Source organism: Danio aesculapii, chromosome 10, assembly GCF_903798145.1.
Source record: "Danio aesculapii chromosome 10, fDanAes4.1, whole genome shotgun sequence".
Lineage (NCBI taxonomy): Eukaryota > Metazoa > Chordata > Actinopteri > Cypriniformes > Danionidae > Danio > Danio aesculapii.
Window position 1 is genome coordinate 20494582 of NC_079444.1, and position 25271 is coordinate 20519852.

Sequence of the window (25271 nt, forward strand, 5' to 3'; positions counted from 1 at the left end):
GCATGTCAATAAAGGCTTTTTATATTTTTCGAGTGCCTTGGACTGACTTTTGCTGTTTATTCTGATGAATCCCTCACCCAAAGAGTACCGGTAAATGATTTAAGCCACCCCCCTGAGCACTTTTTATTTGATTTTAGTTTTATTTTATTTTTTCATTTTAATTTTAGGAAAAGTTAGTAGTTTTTAAATTATGACTTCATATCATTTTATTTCGGTTACATTTTTGAATTATTTTAGTAGATAAAGTTAGTAGATAATATGAGAATTGTTTTATTGGCGACTTGTTAAAATAATGTCTATTTACCTTGTCCATTTGATGTTTTAAAAGGTAAAACTAAATAAATGAGTGCTTTTGTTAAACTTTCCTTTTAGCTAACTATAATAACTTGAGATGTATTTTATTAAGAGTTAGCTAAAATGCTGGTAATCGTTGACTTACAATTTTTCAATTACCACAGTTTAAAAAAATCAAAAAATCTGTCATGTTTTACTGAAGAAAAAAACACACCTACAAATAAAACTAACATGGTTCACAGTAGGACTGAACAATATAACTTTAAGCATCGATATCACAATGTGTGTATCCGCAACAGTCACCTCGCAGGATTAGATTATTTATTAAAGATTAAAATATAAAGATATTATTGAACTTTATTTTTTATTATTGCATAAAATGATACAATAATGACAATATTATTTTTCGTTTGATTGTTCGATTTCTATATTTGAAATAAATCATAAAGCACAGTTTATTTTACTTTTATTTGTGCTCTGTTGTATTTATAAATGCTTGTAATTTATTATATTTATGCTGATGCACTGCATAGAAAAAGGCTTGATCAGCCTAGTCAATCTAAATTATCTTTCCAAATAGAGCTATTCAAATCATCTGGTAACATTATATACATTGCAGCAAAACAAAATATCGCAATGTCAGATTTTTCCAATATCGTGCAGTTCACGGTGTGTGTTTGAATTCTTATTTTGGGTCACCATACTTGACCACATGCCACGACTTTCCTTTTTCCTACATTCCTTTACCCTATTATTTTTTTAGGGGGCATAACATAAAACAAACCAACAAAACCTCTTTGATAACCCTTGAATTATTACATGCACAATTATTGTTGTCAGCCTTCTTTTGAATACGACATATATAGATTCCTATGACAACCAAACAAACCATTTACTGTGAAAAACAGAGAGATGAAGTTCAAGAATGGTGAATTTTAAAAGTCTTTAGATTGCAATATCCAGCATATTCAACATCATAATCAAGTGATCTAACCCTAATACTCATCTTGTAGTGGTTGATTAATACAGAGTACATTGGAAAGTGTCATTTTTGCATTGCTTGTGGTTCCAATCACACAACACGTTACCTTTGGTTAAGAAAAACTCAAACACAGTCATTAATAAACATCATGTTCAATCAGTCCTTAACATTGTACATACTGTACTACAATATTCCATCATATACACTCTACCTAACTGCTTTTAATGCCCAAATAGTTTAGTAGAGTTTACCTTCGCCCTCATTTTGGTTACAGTTTACGGTCAATATTCCACTGTTCCTTGCATCGTGAATGACATATGTAGCATATATGTACTTTAGCAGCTAATATTTGAAACAAGAAAGTATTGCCACCACAAAATGCTAGATATTAAAAACACAGCAACAGCCAAAGGTTCGCGAACAACCTAAAAGGTGACCTGATGCAGTGTTAGACAAATGCTCTATTAGCAAATCTGTTGAAGTGCATGCCTAATTTGCATAATTCAACAAATCTGCGCTGCATGCAGTTGAGTCATTTTGAATGACCTGCAATAGCTCATCTGTCCAAAAATAAATCAATAAATGTGCAAGTTTATCATGTTTGCAAACATTTAGTCACGACTCTAGATGGAGAATCTCAGTTAAGCCTTAATTCATCACTGACACAATGACATTTACATAACGCTTGTGCTAAATAACTAAACGGGCACCTAGAATAGAATTCTCACATGAAATATTGAATAAATCAGCCTTGATAATAGTTTTTTTTTTTGCAGAAGCAACATCAATTTACTGATGTGGAGTCTATCTAGGTTGTTCATGGAGCGTAACTACTATCTATTCTACAGCTCAATGGAGGAACACAGTCTTGAGGGCCCTCAATCTTAATGCTTCATAAGTGCGCTGAACGTCTTTTATCACACAATGGTGGATATTATACAGTTGACCTGAAGCAAACCAGGCTTGAGGAAGAATCTTTTGCCTGGTGAAGTGTTACATTCCCCAGATCATTAACATTATCAGTGTGTGTCACTGGGACATTTATAAAGTGTTAAACCTATTGTGCTTTTTGCTTTTTTTGTTCATGCAATATGAGTTTACCTGCCTCAATACAGGCGAACAGCAAAGTAAGATATATATTTATACACACGAGGGTGCCTTAGAAGACAGAATGTGTATATTCTGTGCATGTTTGAGATCCTTGGAAAGGGAAAACATTGGAAAGCAGTTTTCAAGGATTATTGGAATGGCAGGCTGGTCCTGGTGGAGGAGAGAGGCCTTAGAAGATGGCAGGACACTGACTCCAGTCCTGTTTGTCTTTGGCTTCCCAGTAGCCTCCTTTGTACATGAAGCTGCTCTCACCTGTCTCTAGGTCAGTCCTTTTCATAAACCAGATGGGCTGGTAGGTCTCCACCTCCTTCCCTGTTAAATCCCAGACACAATGTGTTAGGTGACGTAATGGGATAATAGCCTGCTGTTTAGAGTACACTCAGTGGCCATTTTATTAGGTACGCCTGTTAACTGTAAATGGGGCTGTATGAAAGTGTGTGACTCTTCCAAAGCATAAAAATTGTGTAATGGCTTTGCAGATATTTAAGAAACATGCTAAATGAGCATCCTTGTTTATTTGAAAAACAATGCTAGAGTCATTTATTCTCCTTTGAAAAGGAATGTCTATCTTTGTTTTGGTCTCTATAACCAGCCCACAGCCAGATTACTTAATTATATTTCAACACCCCGGGTTGCCTTGGTCATCCTCCGGAATGAGATGCAGATTTAAAAATCCACATGGTGATTTGCAATTAGAAAATAATACAAATATTACAAATGTAAACATTAGCTGAACAGCTTACAGTCAAAGTCCCTTTAAGGCAAGTAATTTCACTCGGCGATCATCTTTGAAATGCCTCACGGGCAGTATGCTCAGGCATTCTGTCGGAATGGGGAAACATCAATGTGGTTGGGAGAGTGTGGTCGAACACCCAGGAAGGTGGGAGAGCAAATAGAGACACCGGCGGCTGGTCAGTAGCCCAATCAGAAATAATTAATAACACCTGTTTTCTCTAGAAATCAGGCCAAAGAGACACCGTCTTAAGCTGCGGTCACACTTGACTTTTCCTCCCATAGACTTCCATTCATACGCACGCGAATGCGTCAGACCGGAAACGCAAGGTCATGCGTCAAGTTTCGCAGGTTGCTGCGGTGCAAAGTTCAAGCTTGGTGAACTCTGACCTGCGAAATCGCATCACTTGACTGCGTGAGACCAATCGAGGATCAAAACATGACCTCTCTGGACAGAAATTTAAAATATGGAGCAATTGCTCGCTTTTTTTAATGTCTAATCATCTTGTTTAATCCCGCCTCTTTTCGCAGCGCGGCACGACAGAATTTCGCACACACAAAGCACAGTGTGACCGCAGCTTCAAGCTGCAGTCACACTTGGCTTTTCCTCCCATAGACTTCCATTCATACGCACACGAATACGTCAGACCGGAAACGCAGGGTCATGCGTTAAGTTTCGCAGGTTGCTGCGGTGCAAAGTTCAAGCTTGGTGAACTCTAACCTGCGAAATCGCATCACTTGACTGCATGAGACCAATAGAGGATCAAAACATGACCTCTCTGGACAGAAATTTAAAACATGGAGCAATCGCTGGCTTTTTAAATATCTAATCATCTTGTTTAATCCCGCCCCTTTTCGCAGCGCCGCACGACAGAATTTCGCACACACAAAGCCCAGTGTGACCGTAGCTTTAACTACCAAACTGTCATAAAAGCACACGTCTGGTCCGAGATTGTCCCCCGGAGAAACGTCAGTCTATAGCGATTGATGAGTGGCTGGCTCCTGTACTAGTAGGCTGGGCTTTATTCGCTATATTGACCGTTACACTTTTCCCCATTCAAAACTATACGAGTGACATAGACATATATATATATATAGTCTTTGTTGCAGTGTACGGCTCAATCATTAGGCATGCTCACTTCTGCTTGTGTCACCAATCTGGCAACCTGTGTGTACTTCCAGTCATCGAAAAAAAGGGAAAACTCTCTCTAATGTTTTTGAATTTGGACTCCAATAACTAGTTCATCCACTAGGTGTCTAAATGTAAGAGACATGTATAGACACGTATAGTAGTATATATTCAGCCAATCAAATGTCAGTAACTTTATGCATCTAGGCATGCTGATGTGGTCATGAAGAACTGCTGAAGTGCAAACTGAATATCAGTATGGAAAGAAGAAGCACTTGATAGAAGAAAGAAAAAGTTCATTTAACACTTAACTTTTTTTCATCTCAAGAACCATTTGACTCAAGTGACTTTAAGCGATTTTGAATGTGGCACATCAACATTGGCACATTGGCTAAATTCAACTAGATTCCCCAACCATCAGGATTTTTGGGACGTAGTGAAACCATGGATGTCCAAATAGCTCCTAGCAAAGTGCACCTAATAAAGTGGCCAAAGAGTGTAAATGAGTGTAAATGCTCACCCTCTTCGAGTGCGAGGTTGGCCTGTGCATCTCTCTTCCTTCTCTCCAGTCTCTGACGCTCCTCCAAACGCTGTTTCTCTGTGTTCGCTTCATCCCACAATCCAGCCTCCATCAGCCGCTGGTCAGGCCGCAGACGGCTGTCAGTAGGGGCTATACCGTCCTCCAGCTCATTTAGAGTCAACGCCAGAGAAGAGAAGAAATACATGTTCTCTGCATTCTCACTGGACTCACAGAACAGGACAAAGGAGAGTACAGAAAGAGAAGTTTACCAAACACACAAGTTAAACATACAGAATGACTGATTGATTGACAGACAGATGATAGATCGATAGACAGACAAAAAATAGATAGATATATACAGTGCATCCAGAAAGTATTCATAGCTTTTTCCACATTTTTTTGTTACAGGCAGCCCTATTCCAAAATGGATTAAGTTCATTTATCCTCAACATTCTACACACAATACCCCATAACGACAATGTTTTTTTTTATTTGTTGCAGATTTATTAAGAACAAAAAACCTGTTTAATAGGATTTAGGTCTGGGCTCTGGCTGGGCCACTCAAGGGCATTCACAGAGTTGTTGTGAATCCACTCCATTGATATTTTGGCGGTGTGCTTTGGGTCATTGTCCTGCTGGAAGATGAACCGTCACCCCAGTCTGAGGTCAAGAGCACTCAGAAGCAGGTTTTCATTCACGATGTCTCTGTACATTGCTGCATTCATCTTTCCCTCTATCCTGACTAGTCGTCCAGTTCCTGCTGCTGAAAAACATCCCCACAGCATGATGCTGCCACCACCATGCTTCACTGTAGGGATGGTATTAGCTTGGTGATGAGCTGTGCCTGGTTCTCTCAAAACGAAATGCCTGACAATCACTCCAAAGAGTTCAATTTTAGTCTCATCAGACCAGAAAATTTGGCTTCTTATGCTCTTCTTCAGAGTCCTGGTGGTTCCAAACATCTTCCACTTACGGATGATGGACGTCACTGTACTCATTGGAACTTTCAGAGGAGTAGAATTTTTTCTGTAACCTTCCCCAGCCTTGTGCCTTGAGACGATCCTGTCTCGGAGGTCCACAGACAATTCCTTTGTCTTCATGCTTGGTTTGTGCTTTGACAATCAATGTCAACCCTGGGACCTTATATAGACAGGTGTATGCCTTTTCAAATCATGTCCAATCAACTGAATTTATCACAGGTGAACTCCAATTAAGCTGCTAAAACATCTCAAGAATGATCAGTGGAAACAGCTCCATTTAGATCTTTATGGCAAGGGCTGTGAATACTTATGTACATGTGATTTTTTATTTTTTTTTATTTTTAATAAATTTGCAAAAAATCTTTTTTCTCATTGTCATTATGGGGTATTGTGAGTAGAAATTTCAGGATATAAATGAATTTAATCCTTTTTAGAAAATGGCTATGACATAAAAAATGTGGAAAAAGTGAAGCGCTATGAATTCTTTCCGGATGCACTGTATATAGATAGACAGACAGACAGATTGATTCTCACGGGAGAGGGTATTTCTTCCACAGTAGTTTTGGTGGTAGGGTCTGATAGACAGTTTTCTGTTTGCCTTCAGATCCTCCGCAGCCATGGCTGCTCTCTATGATCTTTGCACTCTCCATTTTGTCATCCCACGTTCCAGAGAGAATGTAGTGTGCGCTGCCTTCACCGTCCGTCACAACGCCTGTGACCTGCAGAAGGACACACAAACACACACACTTACACGTATCGGCCTGCAGAGGGCAGCAGCACACAGCCCTGCACTTCACATGCTGGAATATTCAGACTGAATGAAGGCGATTGATGCACAGACTGACCTTGCGGGGAACATCTCTGGAAAAATAGCTGTAGGGGGAGAATTTGAGGTGGCATGTGTCCTTGCTCCGGTGGTTCACTATTATAATGTCTCCAGACTGCATCAAAACAAAGAGTGGTACATTAATATTAATGACAGAGCTACGCCGAGTGTGGCTTAGAATAAAGAGCCGTGAAATTAATATTTATCAAGGAAGTTAATATGGTCTGTTTTGATGTCATGCTTTGATTGTCAATTAATTTTAACGGCATTTCCCCACCGAATGAATTTTAGAGCCTTAATAAGTGCTTCCTGTTTCCTCTGCAGGGGGAGGACAGATGGAGGAGAACAGAGTCTATGGTGAATTTCTCCAACAGATGGAGTGCTGAAGATGAGTCATGCTACACCACACAGATGAGTCAAACTGCAAATTTTAATCAAAATTGAAATTTCTGTAATCATTTAATCACCCTCGTGTTGCTGCAAACACTCTTGACTTTGTCAAACCCAATGTGACACATCTGACACATCAGATGGTGCCATAAAAGCTACAGTAAAGATTAGCATTTAGTAATTATTTGAAGCTGTTTTGTTGTTGGGAGTGGCACGGTGGCTCAGTGGTTAGCACTATCGTCTCACAGCAAGATGGTCGCTGGTTCGAGTCCCAGTTGGGTCAGTTGGCATTTTTGTGTGGAGTTTGCATGTTCTCTCCTTGTTAGCGTGGGTTTCCTCCGGGTGTTCCAGTTTCCCCCACGGTCCAAAGACATGCGCTATAGGTGAACGAAATTAACTAAAATGGCCGTAGTGTATGTGTGGGTGTATGGGTGTTTCCCAGTACTGGGTTGAAGCTGGAATGATATCTGCTGTGTAAAATATATGTTGGATAAGTTGGTGGTTCATTTCACTGTGGTGACCTCTGATCAGGGGCAGATTTAACCTATAAGCAAGGACATCTGGGGACCCCCAATAAATATCTAGAAGTATACATTATACCTATAAACTATATATAACATAGTTTTCTATCATAATTTGTATGAGAGCCAAACAAATCTAATATAAATATTATTTAATATACAATAAAATATATTATTATTATAATGTAATGATAATATTATGAACAAATTTTTATATATTTATTATTTTTTGTTGTAAATTCATTTTAAGAAATCTGATTATTTAAAATATAAAGCTTACATTAAAATAAAATGTAGATCAAATAAATAAATAAATTTTCAATAAAAGTAAAAGCGGTGCATTTCAGGACTTGGGGCCCCTTGGCTAGAGTTGCTTAGGCCCCCAAATCACAATATCCGCTTCTGCCCCTGATGAATTAGGGACTAAGCTGAAGGAAAATGAATGAATGAATGTTTTGTTGATTAAAGGCGCCATGACATCTAAATGTACTCTCCATATTTTTATATGTATACAGTAGTGCTATGTAAATACTGTTTTAAATTATGTGTCTGTGCAGTTCATTATTTTGTAAAAATTCATAATCTTTTAATCAAATACCTTCCCGCCTCCCTCGAAACATTTTCTTCACTTCTGGTCACATGGAATGCCTTCAGTGTGTCTAGTTTCTGCCCTGCAAACTGACATTCAAATCTTCCTCCATTCTGTTAGCAATGTTCCTCCATTTTGTTAGCAATCTTCTAATGATCCAATCGGTTCCCAAAGGACAAAATCGTGCACCACCCTACAGTTTACGTATTATGCTGACTTTAAGGGTCATAAAATGAGACCTTTTTTCACATTTAAGAGGTCACTGTACTGTAAAAACTGTAACAGAACTCAATACTTAAGCCGCGATCACACTAAATTTGTGCTTGTGAAATGTTGTTCAGTGCTGTGAAAAGGGGCAATATAAAACAATATGATTAGACATTAATAAAAGTCAGCGATTGCTCTATATTTTAAACTACTGTACAAAGAGGTCACGTTTTGATATTATATTGATCTTACATAATCACGTGATGTGATTTAGCAGGTCAGAGTTCATCAAGCTTGAACCTTTTTGAAATGCAATAAAAGCTTGCATTTCTGGTCTGCCGCATTCACTTGGATATAAAAGGAAGTCTTTGGGGTGAAAAGTACAGTGTGACCACGGCTTTATTTGTTAGTCTATAAACAGCTTATATAGGTTGTTTTCACATGACGTCATTGATGACGCGCAAGACTCTGATGAAGGGCAGGAAGTGATTTCTCTACATTGGAATCACTATCAGGAGATAAAAATGTTCATGTTTTGTGTTGTTTATAATTGTTTAAATCAGCCAAAATGATAAATACCAAACAGCTATTGAAAAGTTTTTGCTCATAAAGGGGGGAAATTTCAAGAAATTGGCTTAAAAACAAGGAAAAAGTGGCATGTAATAAACATTTATTCAATACATCCATGTGTACAAACTTTTTTTGAACGCAATCCTCAAAACAGTCATATAATGGTGTGTGACTGTCAGATGACACGCTCCATAGTGATAAACAGACGCTGTTTCCCAAACGGATTCTGTACACGCGATTTGAAGCTGAGCGAAAGTCTGGGTTTTGGGTGCGTGTTTGAACAGACATATACACATAATTAATAATACTAACATCTAAAGATGTCGATCTTGGTGGGTTTTTTTCAAACACAACTAGTTTTGTCTTAAATGAGCATAAACCGTTAGGAAAGCAATCAAATGATTTCATTATAACGTTAGATTTATTTATTTATCATTTTTAAAGTGACGCCTGTTATTTAATATAATCAAACAAAAAATCCAAATAAATTTGATTCATTCATTGCTCTTTAATCAGAATGTGCAAGTTATACAGTGAAGAAAGGATTAATGAGATTTGATATCTTAATTCTATATCTTTATAATAGCTATTAATTTTAATAAGCATATTATGGTGGTCATAACCCTCATTCTCCTATCTCAATGTAGACGGGTATGCCAGAACCACGTGATTGAAAACAACCTATTGAAGTCAATGTCAAAATGGCGGTTTGTGAATGTTTGGGACTGTAGCGATTGGGGCGGGGCTGAGAGCCGTGGGAACGGGTGAGGCCGGTGCTTGAGTGATAACGAGAAGCACCTGTTATGAGATGCTCGGAGGAGCTCTGAATAATAAAAGAAGGAGAGACAGCAGTAGAAGACAAGAGAAAGGACCAGACCTGGAGATTTTAGTTTGGCGGTAGCAGTGAGGAGCTGTGTGAGGAGCAGTGAGGAGCTAAGTGAGCGGCCTGTTTGTTTTATTTTTTCATTATTTCACTATCGGTTCTTTGCATCCTTTATCCCAAAGGCCAGATGGTCATTAACTTACAAACACCTTATTACATAATAGTGTGACTAAACTCCGCCTCCACTAAAGATCAACGCCCACTTCTGCATCACTGCCTAATTAGCCCCACCCTCTGATTTACTTTGCAATATATATACACATTACGAGAGGCAAATGCAGGTGTACCTTAGAAATCAAACCTTCCTTCTGATCCCAACATTAGAAAGATTGAGAAAACTTTATTTTTAATGAAGTAAGGGGGAGTTTAATGCATAGCAGACGCAGTGTAAAACTGAGTACTTACTTGATCAATCCATAGCTTGCCCACAATAATATTGTGCACGGTGGAGGTCACCTTGCTCCACACATAATGATTCCCACTGGTGTGGAACTTAAGGTGAATGTTGCCTGCAGAGAGCAAAGAGAGCCATTAAGAGCACATAATAGCAGGAGGATGAGAAATGTTAGTGGAAATGAAAGTGAACAAGGTCGCTCTGAAAATAGCTCAAAGCTGCAGTATAAAAGGCTGAGTAAAAATAGAAATTATGAAGCAAGGTTTACCTAATGCAGCACTTCTATACATGTACTTCATATCTGTGTAGAATGACTGTAGTTATTAATACAGCTCTAATAGTTCGTGATGGATCACCTAATGGCATGATGGAGATATATTTGCCACGAAATTTGCTGTCAATGGTGATTTCCTGCCACAGAGTCCAGCCTCGCTGTGAAATGACGTGATGTGCCGCTGCTGGAGGATGATGACTGATCTGAAAGAAACACAATCTGTCAAAATGTGTGTGCAATCTCTGACAGCATTTTTATTAAAAGCGAAGTAAAATATGTGCTATATGTTTTCATTATTATTTAGATACGAACAGATGTTCAAGACTTTGTCAGTTGGATTTATGTAATGTTTGTAAAGAAGACATGTATGCTCGCCAAGAAGGCATTTATTTGACCAACAATACTAGTGATAAAGAAATATTATGAAATATTCTAACAAACATGGTTTTACTGTAGTTTTCAGTGTTACACAGTCTTCTGAAATCATTCTAATATGCTGATTTGTTGGTCAAGAACTTATTTATTAATTTAATAATATAAAGAATATTATTAAAATAAATTATATTATACATATTATAATACTGTAATATTAATATATTTCAGATATATAATATACAAATATTATACTTTGTAATAATAATTATAAATATTAATAAATTTTATATATATATATATATATATATATAATTATAATTAACATACATTAAAAATATAAATATTGAAAATATAATATATTGAATATAATATAAATTTTTTTAGGTAAACAATTGATTTAATATGTGTTTTAATATATTTTTATTATAGTTGCAACTATTCCTATTTTTTCCCAAACTGGTAAAAAGGTGTAGAATAACAATTTATTTCTGAATTATTATTATTTGCATGATTATTTTTGAATTTATTTTCATTATATAATGCTTATATAATGCAATTACCATCAAACATGCCAATTAAAAATGAAAGCAGCACAAGTGAGTATTTTTACAGAGTGTTTCAACCTCCTAGTTTCAGATTTGCTTTAAATTAAACCAACCAGTTTGGGCTAATATTTCTGAATAATAATAACAACCACTCTTAAAGGTGCAGTAGGTAAGTTTGACACCCAGTGGACACTCCTGGTTCAAAACACTTGCAAGTGCAGGTTGCCAGATTGACAACAGGAGTGTGCCAGACTATCAAGCCTAAAGACTGATTTAAACCATGTCCTATATAAAAGCAAGGGTATGCGATAGAAAGAATATTCTCCATATTAAAAGAAGTTTTGTTCTAACCAGTGCCTAAAAGTGATATATTATAAAGGGCTTCTATTTCTTGAAGCTGAACGACATGATAAACTCACAATGATCACCTTGGGTAGGCTACACCTCATGTGCTTTACTCAGTGTTAAATGCTAATTATGTGAGTTTGAATGCCATTTTACATGACATTTATTTCCATATACTGAAAGCAGCAGTAGATAGTTTAGCTCAGATTGTGAAAATAAAAGAAATCGTTTGAAATTTAACTTTAGAACTGTGAGTGCAAGCCAACACATATCAGTGATTCAGCATGTACATTTAATAATGTTAAAGAGTCTTAATATATATTCATTAGATTATAAATCGTACCATTTCATTGTAGTGCAGTAAATGCACTATTCTGTGGGCTTCTGTTTTAGCCAAATTGCTTATCACTGCAAATAGTCACGTAGCGTGCTGTTAGGACATAAGATTACAATGTAACCTGCTCACCTAATGTTTACTTTGTAATATTGATATTATTTGCAAACCTCATGTGGAACTCTGAATCTGTCTCATTTCGGAGGCTGTTACTGTCCATCAAAGGTCGCATTTTGGTCATGGACACATATTTTGAGAGAGTTTCTAACCAAATCAAAGTGGTTTTCCACCAAGCTAACTCGGGGTTCTGAAGTATAATTGGCTAAAGTTGCATTGGGTAGGTTAAAGGCCCCAAAACAAAGACAGATGCATATTTTCAAAGCAGAATATCTGACTTGTTTTTTAGATAAACAAGAATGTTTACTTAGCATGTTTCTTAAATATCTGCGAACATATTATGGTATTTTTATGCTTTAGAAGAGTACATTTTTTCTCAGCAGTATAGTTTTGACGTTTACAGAATATATTTTCTGTAAAATACTGCATAGTCAATATTTATTCATAAGAATAACTGTGTGACTATGAGTGTGGTTTCAGACCTGTTCACAGATGGAGCGGTATCCGTACTCCTCCAGCCGGTCCAGCTCATAGGTCTCTCCCAGCAGAGGGTTGAAGGGCTTCCCGGTGCGGTGGATGGTGGTTGAATAGGATGAGACAGAGAAAGCAGCCACTAAACACATCTGCTCTAAAGACGATTCGCAGCGTGCCGCTCGGTCCAGCAGCTCACTGTACTCCAGATCCTCTGTCAAACGCTGCAGCATTGACAGCGGCTCGTTGAAGTTCACCTGCGAGTGTGCATTCACACCTTTCATACTAAGAAGTTCCATAACCCAACATTATATAAGACACTAAATCTGAGATGCTCTTACAGGCATGGGTATTTTGGAGAGCTCTTTGCCAATGCAGTTCTTCATGATGCTCCACAGGTTGAGAGAGTAGTTTGGTTTATCCGGGATGCGGTGGCGTCTTCCTCGGCGCAGGTAACTACCAGAACCATCCTGTCAACAGAGAAAATTATCTGCTGAACAAATATGGTGCACTTTACCTAGGCAGAAAAAAGGTTTCACACTTGTCATTTAGAAGTGGGGACAGCACCACTTTTAATCGAGGGTTATGAAAGCCTTTACTGAATTAGCATTTTGACAAAAGTTTGGAACTGGTCATTAGTTCATCCAAAAATGAAATTTCTGTCATATTTACTCCCCCTCCTGTGGCTCCAAACCTTTTGGAACACAAATAAGATATTTTGAAGAATGCTGGGAATTGATAGCCATTGATTTTCGCTGATTATTTTCCTACTATCAGTGGCTCAGTAAATGTCGCTATACGTGTCCAACATTCTTCAATATCTTCTATATTTTTCAACAGAAGAATGAAACTCATATAAGGTTTGGAGTTAATTATTAGTCTTATTTGTGAATTAAACTATCAGGGTTTCCCACTACTTTATGAACAGCAGATTTAAAGACTTTTTAAAGCACCACTGATTTCACAATAAAGCACTTTTCTTAAATCCCTTAGCATATTTAATGCCATGAAACTCCTTACTGTACTTAACATTTCACTTACACATAATATTTACATTAAAATATCAGAGTGATGATGATTTTTGAATGTGTCCTTTTCAATAATGTGGACTTTTTTAAACAGTCATGTTCAAAGAGCTTTAATTAAATGTGTTGAATTCACAATTTGCAATAGTTCTTGTACAGAATTTTAATTTAAGATTTGTACATTAGGAATTTATAATTTTTTAGTTCTGTTTTTGACAGCAGCAAAGTACAATTGCTGAAATAACAAAAAATAAACATACCAGCATAAAAAAAAAAATTCAAATTTAATTCAAGTACTTTCCAGTCCCTGAATCTTTAAAGTACTTTCAAGAATTTTCAAACATTCAAGTACTTTACAGAAGTACCCTTGATGAACTCTGGGAGTCCTGCAAGAACGCTTAAGAAGTTATTTGAGTCATTGCAGAGATGTGTGGATGCAGTCCTCCAAGCTCATGAGAGTCATACACAATATTAATTCTTTTCCCACTGCACCATGACATTATATTCTATACTGTACATTATTTCTGTTAAGTGACAAGACTTTTGTAGTGGTAAAACCAGACCTTACTGTCCTAATTAAATAATTGAAATCAAGGCATGATCATATTTTATCATATTTTATTTAGGCAAAATAAGCGTAACCTAGAGGCCTTTGCCTTTTATATAAGCCACTTCTGATACCAAATGATCAACCAGAAGTCAAGTTATTATTTGTTGTTCCTAAAATTGAATAGGCTACAAGACTTTTGTCAGGTAGTATATATATACACACACACACATTATATATATATATATATATATATATATATATATATATATATATATATATATATATATATATATATATATATATATATATATATATATATATATATATATATATATATATATATATATATATATATTCATATATAGTTTTGGTGAATTGCAGTGTGCAATTTTGGGAAGCTTTGAAGCTTTTAACTGAATTGCAATACTTTTGCGAGAATGAACGACTACTGAAACAGAGGGATTTCATGACACTTTAAGTTGTTCAGTGTTATTTTAGCATGTGTATGGATGTATTATTAATAATTAAATGCCCAAACTCACATTGTCGTCCTGGCTCCAGTTACTAGATAAACTTCCACTGGTCACGCTCTGGTTACTGCTCAAGAGTCTGAGAGACACACACACACACACACACAAAAGCACAGGATGAACTATCATCTGCCTCTTACTGTAAACATGCAATGTGCAAGCAACACTAAAAGGAAGATCATGCATTATTCAGACACAAGTTAAATACACACATAAACACATAAAAAGAAATGAGGAGACCACTTGGCAATTCACAATTTCTCTGGATTTACTACAATGTATGTGTTTGAGATTTGTTTTACATTTGTTTTATTCTGTAAAGGTATGAGAACTTTTTATCCAAATTTCAAACCAAATATTGTCACTTAAAAGTTTATATTTGTACAATTACAAATACATTGTATTTGTACAAAATACTTAACTCTTATAGCTTTAAAACATCTGTATTGTTCTGTCAAAAAATAAATTTTAAATAAATATGTCTGAAAATATGGCAACCTTTTGTTTTTTTATGGAAAAGGGGTCTAAATGAAAACAATTTTATTTTAAATTTGGAGAAAATGTCATCAGTGGTTTATAGAATAAAACAAAAAATGGCTGTGTATTATTTGTCTTTTTTATGTGTTAGTGATTGGTCAGGTGGTTAGTGATTGCCATTGACTATCATATGTATGAACCTGTGCTGTGAGTGATTGTCCGCAGGCACTGTGATGAAGGCTGGAGAATCTTCCATGGCATCAAAGAACTCTATGTCTTCATTCTCTTCACTGGATTCTCCCTCCGGTGTTCCCTCTGCTGCTTCTGAAGAAAAATAATAGACACATTTATTGATGGGTCAGCATTTAACTGCTTTAGTGAGCATTGCATTTTAAGTCTAAATAAGAAAGTAAAGTAAACCTAAATTAAGATCAACATGCCAATATATTTAGTATTTGTCAATCAAATTTATGCTGAGTTGCATTTCAAAACTATTAAAATGTAAATAATTTATTCCTAGATTTCTTTGAACATTTTAAATCCAGAATGACAGAAACACTTCCACCTCCATTCAAAGATTTGGAGTCAATTTGGTTTTTAAACTTTTGAAAGTCTATTATGCGCACTAAGGCTGCATTAATTAAATGTAATTAATTATATTTTAATTAAATAATTATATATTGTAGAAATATAATTACAGGCTTTCAGTTTTATATTTTCATATATTTAAAAAACTTCCATTTTTAGCATTCATGTTGAATAAAGACTTAATTTCTTGCAAAATAAATAAATAAATAAATAAAACCTTAACTTTGAAATGCTTGTGCACATCAGCACTATTGAAAAACTTAAAAATACTAGAATATATATATCACATGATCAACTTTTAAGGTTTTTTTTCATAGAAAAAAAACAGCTTGGACGTTCTGTGAACCATCTCAGCAGAAACAAAGTCTCACGATTGTGTGTGCTGGGTGACTCTCTCCAGGCTCTCTCCAGACTGTTGTGCTGTTTGGCTAGCTGCTCAATGGTCTCCTCCAGGTGGTGGCGCTGTTCCCTCTCATACTGCAATGCACGCTGCCACCGCCGGCTGTGTGCCTCCGCTAGATCCACAAAGTCCTGACAGGCCTGTTACAATTAAAATTTATAACCATTATTAAATTCATAACCACTCTTTTTTTATCACTTTCATTTTTTTCATATTATACCCGTTTTTACAAGTCTCAGGTGTCCCTCAGTGTCTGTGATGTTTCAGCTCAGAGTACCTCAAAAACATTAATTATGCAATACTGTAAATGCCTAATTTGAAAAAAAAAAAAAAAACATGCATATTTTATGTGTCTCTTTAAACGCAAATGAGCTGCTGAGCCACACCCAAGCCCCTCCCCCTTCCATAAGAGGGTGGAGTCTTTACAGGTTGTGCTTCTGTGAGTTTAACAAAAAACACAAGAAAGCTGTATTGATTTTAAAGCCCTGTCAGTTTAAACTCCTGATAAATGTTTTTCTAAGACACAAGACTCAATCTGCACAGAGAAAGATAGCTGTCAGTGATAAACTAAGTTCTCTTTTAGGGTGTTTTCACACTAGCACTTTTGGTCCGCACCCACGTATATTTGACGTCAGAGTTCGGTACATTTAGCTAGTGTAAACAATGTCTTCTGAACTTGGGGTGCACACCCACAAACCATACCCGAGTCAGCCTGAAAGAGGTGGTCTGGGGTACGGTTTGTATAAATGCAATCGTACCAAATAACGGAAGTACAACAAACTTTAGTTTTCATAATGTTCATTTGTGTGTATGTCTGTGTATCACCTAACCTTACCTTGGCGACAAGCAGGACTGACCCAGTGCAAACACAGTAATAATGTCTGTTTGTCTACTCCAAAAACAACTTCTGCAGATATTGTGCATTATCTGCAGATAATTTTCTGAACATTTTTTATATTTTTGCGGCAGATAGACATAAGTCGCTCTCTGTATGTTACCAAAACCAAAAGATGCAATAAAAGCAGAATGACCACAGTGTATACGTCTTTCCATTTTGGCGCCTTGGATTTCGTGGCCTTCCATCACCTAGCAACAGCTGTACACACAACAGCAGCTCAAAGATGCAAGCAAACCGGGATTTAGAAGGAAAAAGACACAAACCGTGTGTGAACACAAACCAGCCGAAAAGGTGGCGGGGCAATCAAACTTAGGTTCGGACCAGGTAATTGAACCAATGTGAAAGCACCCTTAGTTACTCAAAGTTTTGTAAAAAGCACATAAATATCACATGGTCACATCATGTTGGGTATGTCTGTGAATGGAAAATTAACTATTAGTTGTAAAGTAATTGTTTACATGAATCTGCTATATTAGCGATTAAAATATTACTTATCTAATTAACGTTAGCTTGTTTACAGTAGCTTGTTGCATAGTGCAGTGCAACAAGTCAAAGTTGTTTTCTATCCATTGTTTTATTTGTGACGACTTGGCATAATTTCAGCTTAACCTTAACGGCCACAATTAGCATATTGTTTCACTGTGCATTTACTAAATGAGCACTGTGCTACGCCCAAATTGACCCCACTGTATAATCCATTACTATTCTATTCTTAAGTGTCTTAAGTTAATGTGGAGACTTTTGGACATATATACAAGTAAATTTATATATGTATAAATTGACTGTCTCATTTGTGACCCCTTCAAAGATTGCTTATGAGAAATTTTATATTTATTCTTCCCGCCTACTGTTACACTCATGGCCATACAAAATCTAGAATTGAGGTCTTTGAGGGAGAATAACTCCCTTTTGATTAACTTTGTGCTTTATAACTTTGTAGATCTTTTTCCGGGACGTCTAAAGAGTTTAACAACTTACATTTACAACTTTTAAAGACTGTGAAAATTTTTTTTTTTTAATTTACAGTAAAATAAAACTTAAGACCACCAAACTTGTAATGTAAATACATGTGTATCAGGCTTCAACAGATTTTTTTTGATACTGGCCTAGTCAGTAGAGATTTTTAATTGCCTTGCCAAAATTTTCTTCGCGCCTCCAAAAAACAAACAAAAAAAAGCCAACGTGGCTACCGCTGCCACTTACAGAAAGACTAAATATTTATATATTGAGCTCTTGAGTGCAGCAGGACTTTCAGAACAAGTATTGCTGGTATGTTCAATGATTTTAAACAGTCATTGGGTTCATCGGAGTGAAGACAATTTTTTCAGTGACGTGACCTAAATATTTAAGACCTATCAAATCTGAATTTAAGACTTTGTAATATTTTTTAAGGGCTTTTATAAAGAAAAGGTTATTTAAGACTTTTTAAGGACCCGCTGTGCTTAAATATCAACATTATGCACGAAAGAAAAATTAAAAGTATTGACCTCAGAGTTTTTGCAATGGTTTTAGAACTTCTGATTCAGTTGGCAAAGTGAGAAATTACTAGGAATAATAAACAGAAACAAGCGTGTTCATTAATATTAATAAAAAGTAGAATAATATAATAAGAAAATATCAATTTGCAACATGAAGCAGCATAACGAGCAGCTTTTAACATCTAAATATCAATGGAAGTCAATGAGACCAGAAGTCTTGAGCCAAAAAGATTCCAATGGCTGAGCCCACTTGTACTTTAAGAATAAGGTCAATAACAGGCTTCTTTAACTAGACATGTAACTCACATTGATCATAGCATTGGAAGTGATGCGGAAGAGTGTGGCCCTCTCGTTAACTGTTTTCAGTTTATCGGTGCCGTCGGTGGGAGCACGCAGGTCCTCAAGTTCACTGAGGGAGCGCTGGAGAGCTGCACCGTGCTTCCCTATCAGCTCGTTGCAGGTGCTGAGGTCCTCAAGCTTGCTGACCAGAGTCTTGAGCGCCCCCTGGATCAGAGCACGGTCCGGCTGGGCTAGAGGACCCTCATCCCCTGAGTCATCTGCAGAAACCAGAAAATGAACAAGATGATGTAATAAGTAGGTAAGGCTCAGTTTAATTAATTGATTTCACATGAACGATGAGATGTCTATGTATCTAGGTAAGCAAATACTGAAAATACAACTTAAGTAAAATCGTTTTTATATTTTAGAAATGCCGTTACATTTTAGCAAGGAAATCATATTTAATTCCAGGTTATACTTATGAGTGAATCTCTTTTTTTTTTTGTTTGTTTGTTCTGAATTACTTCCTGTTATAATTTGAAAGTAAAAGGGAAGTTATTGTTTGTTATGATGCTCTGCAGATGAACAGAGATGGTCGAATTCACTGCAGTGCCGCAAGCTGAGCTCAAATACTTTTATAAATAGCACAAACGCACACAGACGCGGCGCTGGAGGCGTCTGCCATGACAGCTGAGAACTAAAACTGTCCTTTTGTGGAGGTCCTTTAAATTATGAGCAGATTTTCCAGCTGAGCTTATAATGGATGCTGAAAAATGACAAGAGAGATGGACAGAGGCTGTAATGTCAAGAGACAAAGACAGAGACGAGAACATATTCAGAGTAGGGATGACCGATATCCATGCTGGGAAAAAAAACAAACAATAGAAACCATCACAGAAGTTCTAATGTTTTTATAATCACCATTAAAAACTGGACTAGCCACTAAATTTAACCATAAGGAACAGTACATTTAATGTTTTAATGTGTCTTGGGATATTCTATTAGGATTTATTAGTTTTTGAATGCCACCAATAAAAGGCAATAAATATTAGTTGATACCCAAAGCATCATACAGTTTCCATTAAAACCAATGAAATTTCCATTATAAGCAATAAAATCATTACAATTTCTTCGTTGGTGTTTTTTTTTTTTTCCAGCTGGGGATATACCAGGAAAATAACACTCTACAATACACAATAATTATCACTCCACAATCCTCCACAACAATTTTCTTGTAATAATACTGATAAAAAAACATGGAAATGGTTTGATCGGTGCGACAAAAAAGGGTTATTTGCAGAAACTGTATCTTGGTAATGATTCTGCTACAGGAGGCCATATTGCAGTGCACAAATCAGTTGATCTGTTCACCCCGAAATTCTGAATCCACTGTTCTCCACTGAATTTTTGTACTATAATAATTCCAGACAAAAACAAAAACAAAAAAAAAACACATTCATAGCCACTCTTAAATACAGGGGCCTTGCCTTGCCATTAATCCTTGTCTGACATGTAAACTTCTTCTTTTATAAGTAATGGTCACCTTTTGTTGTTTCAGCTTTATTCCAAAGTTGGTTAAATGAAAAAAAAATTCCTTAAAATTCAATAAACAATATCTCATAATGACAGTGTGAATGAATATATGAAATCATTGCAAATTTAGAAAAACAAACAAATGTACATGAGTATTCAGAGCCTTTGCTCGATACCTTGTTGAATCACCTTTGGCATTAATTACAGCCTTTTTGAGTATGCTATACACTTGGCACACCTATTTTTTGGCAGTTTCTCCCATTCTTCTATGCAGTTCCTCTCAAGCTCCATCAAGATGAATGGAAAGCATCAGTGCACTGCCATTTTAAGATTTCTCCAGATATGTTCAGTCATGTTCGGGTCTGGGCTCTGGCTGGGCCATTAAATGTAATTCACAGAGTTTCCCATAGCCACTTCTTTGTTCTCTTGGTTGTGTGCTTCAGGTCAGTGTCCTGTTGAAAAAGGAACCTTTTTCCAAGTCTGATGTGCAGAGCGCTCTCAGGTTTTATCAAGGATGTCTCTGTGCATTGCTGCATCATCTTTCACTCAACCCTGACTAGTCTCCCAGTTCCTGCGCCTGAAAAACATCCCCACATCATGACTATGCTTTCCAGTAGGGATGGGAATGGCCAGGTAATAAGCGCTGCCTGGTTTCTTCTAGACAAAGAATTCAGTCTTCAGACCAGAGAATTTTGTTTCTCATGATCTCAGAGTCCTTCTAGCAAACACTAAATGACTGTCATGTGCCTTTTACTGAGGAGTGACTTTGGTCTGGCTTGATTGGTGGATTTCTACAGAGATGGTTATTTTCCTGAAAGGTTCTCCTCTCTCCACAGAGAAACTCTGGAGCCCTTTCAGAGTGACCATCAGAATCTTGGTCACCCGCTGACACTAAGGCCTTTCTCAAACAATTGCTCAGTTTGGCCAGATTGTCCACTCCAGAAAGAGACCTGGTGGTTCAAAACTTTCTCCATTTATAGGTGATGGGGGCCACTGTGCTTATTTTGAGCAGATCTGTACACTTCCCCAGATCTGTGCCTTGATTCAGTCCTGTCTCGGAGGTCTACATGCAATTCCATAGATTTCATGGCTTGGTTTGTGCTTTGACATGCACTGTTTACTGTGGGGCCTTACTTAATAGACATGTGTGTGCCTTTCAAAATCATGTCCAATCAACTCATTTTACCTCAAAAGGAATATAATCAAGTTGTAGAAACATCTCAAGGATGATCCGGAAATGCACCCAAGCACAGTTTTGAGAGTCATGGCAAAGGCTGATTTTTATTTATGTTTTATTTTTAAAATACATTTGAAACGATTTCAAACAAACATCTTTCATGTTTTTTTTTATTATGCTTTTATAGGGCTATTATAAAACTTGGAGGACAATTATTAATTTAATCTATTTTAGAATAAAGCTGTAAAAAAAACTAAATATGGAAAATGTGAAGTGCTGTGAATACTGTCCAGATACACTGTAAGTAAACCTGCCCATATCTGTTGACTTTCATTTTCACAACGACACATCACAAGTAAACCTCTTGCGATGTGTCATTGTGAAAATGATGGTCAACATAACACTATGTTAATGGAAACATGGGATCATTTTTTAGCAACATTTAAATATTAAGTTTTTTGTTCAAATTTGTCATTGAAACACCTTTAGCCATAGCTGGAAGTATTTACTTCTGTTCAAGGATACTCTTTAGCTATAGCAGTATGTATGAACGTGATATTGCATTTCGTGTGTGCTAAGAGCACCTATTTTACTTTGAAAATAATAAAAAAATAGGAATAATACATACTACTCTCTAAAGATACAGTAAATTTTAGCTTCATGGTGGATATGCATGAATTATTGTCACTGATATGGTTATCACAGTAAGTACCAGCAAACACTGTGATATAGTCTCATCATTGCTCATCCCTAGTTGAGAGGAAAGCTGAATGTAGGCAGCGGATGACGATCGAGACAGAGAGTGTGAAAAAGAGGCGTCGCGAAAGCCCATTCAAACAGCAGATTTCTGTGAATGAACATGGTTGCCATGGAAACAGGCCCACGCAATCAGAGGACGGCTATTTTTAGAAGCTGCAAGGAGACTGGGAAAAAAAACAAAACTGGTTAATGCGTCTCACTGTGCAGCTCGCTCACACAACATGGCCATCATTCATGGGCAAACAGACACTGCAAAACTGCCTCTTCTGTTATGAAAGACATTTTTTGGGAAGCCATTGCTTGTCTGAGCCTGAGGGAGCACAGAGACAGCAGTACACATGCTGGAAGACCGTTAGCTGAAACTCACTCACTGGACAGAAAAACAGCACCAGTGTGACCTTTAGATCACCTTGAATGATTGTTTGATTTAAATAACTGTTTTAGGCGTTTGGTAGCAAATGTGCATATGAGAATGATTTACAAATGATCACTAAAGACTGGATTAATGATGCTGACGAAACTTTAAATCACAGGAATATATTACAGTTGAAAAATATTTTTGAATAGAAAAACCATCATTAAAAAGTTTAGAATTTAAGGATATTTCTGTATTTTTTATTTTGCAAAATGCAGGTTTGGTAATCAAAAGAAAATGTCGACATACAGCTGAAGTCAGAATTATTAGCCCCCCTTTGAATTTTTTCTTTTTTAAATATTTCCCAAATGATGTTTAACTGAGCAAGGAAATTTTCACAGTATGTCTGATAATATTTTTTCTTATGGAGAAAGTCTTATTTGTTTTATTTCGGCTATAATAAAAGCAGTTTTTGGTATTTTAAAAACCATTTTATGGTCAAAATCATTAGCCCCTTAAGCTATTTATTTTTTTATAATCTACAGAACAGTCGTTATACAATAGCTTGCCTAATTACCCTAATCTGCCTAGTTAACCTAATTAACCTAGTTAAGCCTTTAAATGTCACTTTAAGCTGTATAGAAGTGTCTTGAAAAATATCTAGTAAAATATTATTTACTGTCATCATGGCAAAGATAAAATAAATCAGTTATTAGAGATGAGTTATTAAAACTATTATATTTAGAAATGTGTTGAAAAAATCTTCTCTCCGTTAAACATAAATTAGGGAAAATATAAACAGGGGAGCTAATAATTCAGGGGGGCGACTTCAACTGTATTAAAGCACAACAAATTAGTATAATCATTATTTATACTTAAATAATTGCATAATTAATAATATGATTATGTATTATTATTGTTTTTTTAAATAAATATAAATCTAACTATATATTTGCCAACTATTCACATAGTTCGGCATAAATTAGTAATTTTACAAAATAATAATTATTAATTATTAATTGCCTCACAGCAAGAAGGTCACTGGTTCGAGTCCTGGCTGGGTCAGTTGGCATTACTGTGTGGGGTTTGCATGTTCTCCCTGTGTTCACGTGGGTTTCCTCCGGGTGCTCCGGTTTCCCCCACAGTCCAAAGACATGCGCTATAGTTGAATTGGATTAATTAAATTAGTCTATGAATGTGAATGAGTGTGTATGGATGGTTCCCAGTACTGGGTTGCAGCTGGAAGGGTATCCGCTGTGTAAAGCAAATGCTGGATAAGTTGCTGGCTTATTCTGCTGTGGCGACCCCTGATGAATAAAGGGACTAAGCCAAAGAAAATGAATAAATGAATAATTATTAATGCTATATTATTAATAACACACTTATATTCTTGTTTTTTATAATAATAATCATCAATAATATCATTATTAATTCATAAATTGAATTCAGTTTGTCGTGGTAGTAGTAGTGTCTATTATGTTGTTTTAGTATTATTTATTAATAATTTAGTTTTTTTGTAGTTTTATTAATTATGAAACCAAAAAGTAGAAAATGGGCATCACAGTGGCGCAGTGGGTAGCACAATTGCCTCATAGAAAGAAGGTCACTGGTTTGAGCCCAGGCTGGATCTGTTGGCATGTTCTCCCAGTGTTGCCGTGGGTTTCCTCCGGGTGCTCCGGTTTCCCCCACAGTCCAAAGACATGCGCTATAGGTGAATTGAGTAAGCTAAATTAGCCATAGTGTATTTGTGTGAATGCAAGAATGTATGGGTGTTTCCCAGTGTTGGGTTGCGGCGGGAAGGGCATCCGCTGCGTAAAACATATGTAGGATAAGTTGGCGGTACATTCCGCGGTGGCGACGGCAGATTAATAAAGGACTAAAAAGGATTAATAAAGCTGAAAGGAAAATAAATGAATTAATGAAAGTAGAAAATAATTCTGTTCTGGATACTGGTTTTTAGAAATGTAACCCTAGACATATCTCCAAAAAAATGACATTACAAAAAATTGTTACATTTTTGTAAGAACATTTCTCTGCAACAAACTATACATTTATGTTGAACAAATTCACAAGTGTACATGAGTACGTGTAGTGATCATAACTCAGCAGCTGCAGAGATTACATGTTAACTAAGCTTCAATCTTTCCATCCAACTGAATAAAAACCGAAGCGTCTTCAAACCAATCCAAGCCAAAGACTGCAAATTCACACTTGCCAAGAAAACAATTGGAGGAAAGTGGATTATCGTGGCTCTAGAGAGCAGAATCAAAGAGTGGAGAGTGAGTCTGATGACCCAAATACACATACGGAGAGCCCAGAGCTTCACATGGACCCATCCAACACCCCACAGACACATCTGTGCTCAAATTACAATGTATAGTGATCATGAACATACACAAAACTGTCATCATGAGCAGTTCTACTGTGAATAAACACAGTACATACTATTTGAACTTTAGAGTGTCTTTTAAGAAGATTGAGATTATTTTATTTGCAGTGTTGTTCATCACAACACCACACCACATGCTTGAAGTCTATATGTGAAAACAGACATTTTCACGTTAATCAGGCTTACAACATGTCTTGAGATAATTACATTCTTTTCAGGTAAATATCCTTTATATCTTATATAAG

The 25271-nt window shown here is 36.3% G+C and overlaps 1 protein-coding gene across 1 annotated transcript in view; it reads right to left on the reverse strand.

Annotated features, from left to right (window-relative positions):
• Positions 1-1207: 1207 nt before the first annotated feature.
• Positions 1208-25271, reverse strand: part of osbp2a (oxysterol binding protein 2a) — a 42265-nt gene continuing 18201 nt past the window's right edge. The window contains exons 3-14 of the mRNA XM_056467355.1: positions 18841-19091; positions 16130-16298; positions 15371-15494; positions 14706-14772; positions 12930-13058; positions 12600-12845; positions 10484-10604; positions 10139-10242; positions 6593-6688; positions 6282-6466; positions 4768-4988; positions 1208-2698 (exon numbers count right to left, since the gene is read on the reverse strand). Coding sequence (XP_056323330.1) covers positions 2556-2698; positions 4768-4988; positions 6282-6466; positions 6593-6688; positions 10139-10242; positions 10484-10604; positions 12600-12845; positions 12930-13058; positions 14706-14772; positions 15371-15494; positions 16130-16298; positions 18841-19091 — 1856 coding nt within the window. The 3' untranslated portion in view covers positions 1208-2555. The remainder of the gene's footprint in view (positions 2699-4767; positions 4989-6281; positions 6467-6592; positions 6689-10138; positions 10243-10483; positions 10605-12599; positions 12846-12929; positions 13059-14705; positions 14773-15370; positions 15495-16129; positions 16299-18840; positions 19092-25271) is intronic.